Source organism: Gobio gobio (genome assembly GCF_949357685.1).
Source record: "Gobio gobio genome assembly, chromosome: 1".
NCBI classification, from domain to species: domain Eukaryota; kingdom Metazoa; phylum Chordata; class Actinopteri; order Cypriniformes; family Gobionidae; genus Gobio; species Gobio gobio.
This window is the reverse complement of record NC_137097.1, coordinates 23,948,573-23,955,295: the sequence shown is the minus strand read 5'-3', so window position 1 is coordinate 23,955,295 and position 6,723 is coordinate 23,948,573. Positions and strand designations below refer to the sequence as shown.

General features: G+C 39.4%; 1 protein-coding gene across 2 annotated transcripts in view; it reads left to right on the top strand.

Moving 5' to 3' along the window:
* Positions 1-3,330: 3,330 nt before the first annotated feature.
* LOC307119982 (tripartite motif-containing protein 16-like) overlaps positions 3,331-6,723 on the top strand; it is a 29,656-nt gene continuing 26,263 nt past the window's right edge. Inside the window, exon 1 of one of the 2 annotated variants that reach the window (XM_079806799.1) lies at positions 3,331-4,012. In XM_079806799.1, coding sequence (XP_079662925.1) covers positions 3,440-4,012 — 573 coding nt within the window. In that variant the 5' untranslated portion in view covers positions 3,331-3,439. The remainder of the gene's footprint in view (positions 4,013-6,723) is intronic. The other variant, XM_079806798.1, reaches the window with a different exon arrangement.

Genomic DNA, 6,723 nt, shown 5'->3' with positions numbered 1-6,723 from the left:
CTTAGTTTATGCTCCTCTGTCCTTTCCTTGTGGAAAATTTACTAAAAACCTACTTGTTAAATCTACACTTAAAATCTGGAAACAGGTGAGACGTCATTTTGGTTGGCAAACTATGTCCCCTAAATCCCCTATTCATTCTAATCATGTCTTTAATCCCTCAATAATGGATAAGTATTTTACATCTTGGTGTACTGAGGACCCCCTAAAATGGAAAGGCATTATATCGATAATCTACTGTAAAATTTCGACCCCACTCTATAAATCCCTTTCACATATAAAAGCTTTTTGGGAGGATGACTTGGGTATGGCTATTTCAGATGAGGATTGGGAATTAGTTTTATACAGGATACACAAGTCTTCAGTCTGCGCAAGACATGGGCTTCTGTAGTGCAAAATTGTGCACGCATACACTGGACAAAGTTGAAACTATCCAAGCACTTTCAGCATATATATCCTGCCTGTGATTGCTGTAGCTTTACCCCAGCTTTACCCCGCTGTAGTTTTAGCCTCTCATGCACATATGTTTTGGTCCTGTACAAAGCTTAGGAACTTCTGGGCCACTATTTTTGAGACCATCTCTGGTTTTTTAGGTAGACCGATCTCCCCTTGCCCATTGATTGCTATTTTTGGAATCACTTCGAAATCTTATAATCTTACAAAGGTAATATCTGACTGTATAGCTTTCATCACGCTCTTAGCCAAACGATTCATTTTGCTGAGGTGGAAGGACCAGAGGCCTCCAACTCCAACGCACTGGACTCGAGATGTCCTCTTTTTCTTAAAGTTAGAAAAAATGAAACATTCTATCAGAGGCTCGTCCAACCAGTTTAACAAAGCTTGGGACCCTTTTAAGCAGTATGTCAGGGAACATGTCTTATTGTCTGACCCAGACTAAATCTCATTTCCAGCAGTTGTTTTCAGTCAAAATTTCTTTCATCATGCAGATTGTACATTGCTACTGTCTTGTTTAGCCACACTTTATATATTTATGTACTTTTTTATTTTTTATATATATATATTTGTATTGTTTTTATTTTTTGTAATATTGTCATAAAACTCATAAAGTTAAAAAAAAAATTTAAAAAAAAAATTGAAGTATAGAGCTCCGAAGGTTGACGTCACGCAGCCTAAACTCCACCATTTTGGCAGGCAACCAGGGGGGCGCTAGAGCGGCTGTTGCATTGGTATCTATAAAATAATTTAAAACCGGACTGTTTAAATCTTACTATTCCAGCATGAATGACAGCTGATGTGCGCCAGGATGCCAGAACAGGTGGGGGAAAGCAAATGGGAAATCATTTTATCACAAACGTGATCATCTCTGTATCTGCCATTACTTCCGCTAAGTGAGGTCAAAATATGAGCCTGGTCATAGATATATCGATCGTAGATGCCTCATTCTACTGATCCGTGCAAGCGCTAATGAGGCATCTATGTATACATCTATGACCAAGCTCGTATTTTGACCTCACTTAGCAGAAGTAATGGCTGAGCTCAAAGATGGTCACGTTCGTCTGATAAGAGGTAAAATAATAGCATAAATACAGCTCGGTTTCTCTCAAAAACGGATCGTTTTGCTAGATAAGACCCTTATTCATCGTTTGGTATCGTTTAAAGCCCTTTGAAGCTGCACTGAAACTGTCTTTTGGACCTTGAACCGTTTGGAGCCCATTGAAGTCCATTATATGGAGAAAAATCCTGGAATGTTTTCATCAAAAAACTTAATTTCTTTTCGACTGCAGAAAGAAAGACATGGACATCTTAGATGACATGGGGTTGAGTAAATTATCAGCAAAAGTTTATGTAAAAGTGAACTAATCCTTTAATGAGCGAGTGATTGTGTGTGAATTACTCATACCGTCTCTATTCATTATGAAGCTTTGTACTTACTGCAAAGGTATTAAAATGTATTCCTATAACGGTTGAGTTTCTAAGCTCCTTTAGTGACTTTAGTCACAGGACAGCGTTGACACTGCGTTTCTGCGCTCCTCTGCGCGCGATCTTCACGTGATGCTTCTGTCTGAGTGCTCGTTTGTCACAATATATCAGGCATTAGTTCAACATAATACACATCTGATGGTCGAAACTCGCTTTAATGTTCATACTGGCAGGGCTTAAACCACATTCAAATGACAAGCTTTGTGAGGACGCAGGTGAAAGAGGTCTAACTTCAGGGCGCGCGTGTTGTCAGAGACACGGCTCGGCTCTCTGTGTCCCAGAAAAAAGCTGAGCACTGAACGGAGAAGTTTTCCATATTGTTGTTTTTTAATTAGTGCACAATCGCTTTAAATGTTCAAACTGGCAAGCCTTTAAACGCATACTTGACAAACTTTATGAGGACGAAAGTGAAAACGATCTGGCTTCGGGGCTTGCGCGCGCCGTGTGTGTGTGTGTGTGTGTGTCGGTGGCAGCGCGTAGGCTATAAGAACAACAATTAACTGACCTGTATAAAATGTGTAAAACATGCAGTTACTATAGTGATTTTGGGCATCTATAAACACAGATAACCGCTCCTGCATCTCTGTGTGCCTGCAAACTGGACTTGATGTGACTGACGGGGCGGAGTCACGTGAAAACCGAAATAACCGACATGGGAAAAATACGTCGGTTAGAGGTTCTGAATGTCGGTTTCGGTTATTTTTCGATTAATCGTACAGCCCTAGATTCTGGCATCAATTGAATTGACTTGGTGGCGTGCTAAGCTTCATCACAATGTCCATATGTTCGGCCAATCCAATTCCTGTGTTTCACACATGCTTCAGATACAAGCTCTCTCGGAAGTGCCTCCATAGCATCAATGCCATAACGCAATGTTAGGTTCCATTGGAAAAGGAACAAATATCTTCATCCACGGGAGATTTCTCCTGTGCAATTGTGATTGTGTCAGAACAGCTGCTTGCTTGCCGTTGGTGTAGTAGCAAGCAAGCAGCTGTTCTCAGACACAACCTGTGACAACCTTTCCAAAAGAAAACTTACAGAAAGGGACATTGTCAACAACAACCAGAAAGAATCATATTTCATATTTAGTTCATTACTTAAAAAATTATGTAAAGTATATTGCTTTTTGTTTTGGCCATTTTGATTTCATGATGACTTTGAGGAACTGTAATTCTGGATAGATTTTAGTCCTGCACTACCAGTGCAGTGTTTAGGATACAACATTACCTTTTAACTTTTAAGGGTGTCGTCTTCTTTGTAACTTGAGTGTGTCTGAGACAGATTAAACAATGTGTGTGGGAACACACATGGGAACTGAAAACTTGGCAGCAATGAGGCTTTTCAGGACCTGGAATGAGGAAGCTGCTTTACAGACACGCCTGTTTTGCACACATCACTAAAACACAGAAGCAGGAAACAGGAATCACATGAGTTCAGGGAAACAGAAACTGAAGTGTAGTTGAGCTGTTGTGTGTTTGTGTCTCTGTATTCTTGCAGTAAAATGGCAGAAGCCAGAATTTCTCAAGATGAGTTCATGTGCTCAGTGTGTCTGGATCTCCTGAAGAATCCAGTGACCACTTCCTGTGGACACAGTTACTGTAAGAGCTGTATTACAGTCTGCTGGGATCAGGAGGATGAGAAGAGAGTCTACAGCTGCCCTCAGTGCAGACAGACCTTCAGTCCAAGACCTGCTTTAGCTAAAAACACCATGCTGGCTGAAGTGGTGGAGAAACTGAAGAAGACTAAACTTCCTGCTGAGTGTTACGCTGGAGCTGGAGATGTGCAGTGTGACGTCTGTACTGGAAAAAAACACAAAGCTGTCAAGTCCTGTCTGGTGTGTCTGAACTCTTACTGTCAGAATCACCTTCAACAACATGAGAGTTGGTTTAAAGGAAAGAGACACAATCTGACGGAAGCCACTGGACAACTGCAGGAGATGATCTGCCAGAAACACGACAAGCTCCTTGAGGTTTTCTGCCGCACTGATCAGACGTGTATTTGTGTGCTGTGTATGATGGATGAACACAAAAACCACGACACTGTATCAGCTGCAGCTCAGAGGACAGAGAAACAGGTATGAACTAAACCCACTAAGCTCTGAAAGCATTTTTAGAGTTGTTGTTTTTTTTCTGAGTGACATACAAAAAGTAAAGACTCATAACTGCAAAACTATAGCAAGGAGTCAAAAGGTAGGTATTGTTTGATAGTAAATGTATTATTTAGAAAACTAAATAAAAAAACAATTCAGAAAAAAATCATTATATTTGGACATTCTTGTGCTGAGAAATTGCTGATAAAAGACACACACACACACACACACACACACACACACACACACACACACACACACACACACACACACACACACACACACACACACACACACATATACATCCAGCAGCTGCTGTTTGTTGGTTGGGTGCTTTTTGTTTTTTTTCAATCTGCGGGTTGTTTTGAACGAGCATTAAACAGGGACTTGACATGCAATAACTCAGGAAGGTAGGAGGAAAAGCATCTGGATCAAATCCAGCATGTGAGCAGCATCTGGATCAAATTTTGTGGTGATGGCATAGTCAAAAGTAAAGATGGCATAGTCAACAGCATTTAGAACCAAGGTAGCCTTTTTGTTTAGCCCTTGACACCCCCTAATGGGCATTTTAACAATTGTACCTCCATGAGGAATATCTTGTGATCAACACAATGGGTTATGTTAAATAGACTAATTTCAAAGAATCCACTTTAAGTAATGATGTGCCATTTTCTACAATCTGTGCATGTTTCATGAAGTTACGAGCGAAAATGTGACATAAATACAGCATCCAGATATTATTTATGCATGGGTTTTGCAGGGCTTCACGTACAGCTGAAGTTAAGTCAAAGCCCAAAACAATGATGCTTGTTGTATTCTACTCTGTGAGATCTTTTAAATGACATGACACATTTTTGACATTTTACAGTACATTGTACACAAAAGTATTTTGTATAAATTATGAAAAGTTTATTTATTTATCAGCAAATAACTCCGCAGTAAATATATATATATTTTTTCAATGCTAGGTGGCACCCACTGAGTCTGAACGCGAGTCTGACCTTGAGTCTGAACTGTATCCCTCCATTTTAGAGGAATTACTCTGCACTTTTTAAAGGTCCCATGGCATGAAATTTTCATTTTATGAGTTTTTTTTTAACATTAATCTGAGTTCCCCTAGCCTGTATATGGTCCCCAAGTGGCTAGAAATGTAGATAGGTGTAAACCGAGTTCTGGCTGTCTTTCTCTGCCTTTGAGAAAATGAAAGCTTTGATTTTCCTGTTATGTCGTCATATGGGGAAACGTTACCTCCCCTTCCTCTGCTTTGCCCGCCCAGAGCATTCGGAGAAAATGGATTCAGTTTATGTCAGCACAGGCTTTACAAACAGACTTTACCATATGGATTCGACAGCACCGCCGCAAACAGTGAGTAACAGTGTTCATTAATGATGTGTAGCTAATCATTCAAGTTCACTCAGACTTTCTTTCTAGATCGTTTAATGATCGCCATCTTGATGCCCTAAGCGTAATGCATCAGTGACTCAAGCCAGTGACTAAAACAATCGTTTCTGTTAGTAGCATGAAACAAATCCATTTTTTAAGTGATTAAACTACAGAGAGCGATCAAAGAACACTCTGGATCTTAATGTCTGGATCTGTCAATCACACGTTGCGAGTGTATCCGCACACTTGCCCAAACTGCCGTTATAATGAATGACACTGTTATGCTGCACAAAGCTCTTACTGTATTCATATCGACGTCGTGTTTGCTGTTAGTTGTGGTGAAAGCATTTTGTGAGAGAAAACGGGCTGCAATGATGAGATCACTGCATTCATGCGATCAACAGACTGTGGAGCCGTTCGTGTGATGAGAAAAGATCTAAAAAATAATGCTATAATCCACACTTTGACGATTTGTTCATCTTGACGGCTGTAATGGTACATTACATGTGTTACAAAGTTCGTAGAATAAGGTGGAAGAAGACAGAGTCGACGTGACTGGGACTGTTTATTCAGAACTCTGAAACAAACAAAATCAAATCGTACAATAAAACTTCCTCCAGCTCTCCGTGGTTCACGAGTGCCCAGTCAGTCTCTCTCTCTCATGCATGCAGTGCCTCGCTAAACCACGCCCCCTCCACAACATAATCTAACACTCATTTCAAATGCAAAGATGTCAGCCAATCACAACAGTGGGCATTTTCACTGAAGTCTCGCAGCAGACACGCCCCTTGAAACAGGGCATTCAGCCAGAGGGGTAATAACAGTATAGAAAAAATGCCTTTTATTTCTAAATTATGACATTTTTTGATGAAAAAATCATACTAACAATATAAGTACACCTCAGGAAACATAAAATAATAGAAAAATGCCATACCATGGGACCTTTAAGAGTTGATCAAAATGGTTAGATGCATTCAAAAGTTTCTAAGCTTTAAAATTATACATGTGCTATTCAATTCAGTAGTTTCTTAGTAATTTAATAGCGGTTTAACGATACACTCGTGTCACCATTTGATACAAATCGCGATCCTAAGGTCACGATACAATATTTATTGTTATATTTTAAGCCAAAATAAAGAGATTTTTATTATTATTATTTAAATTATATTATTGTAATTATATTATCAGGACACAGAAATATTCTCCCATTGCATTACTATACATTATATTCAACATTATACACTTAAGGATTAAAGGATAAACCTAAAGGATTATTAGGAACACCTGTTCAATTTCTCATTAATGCAATTATC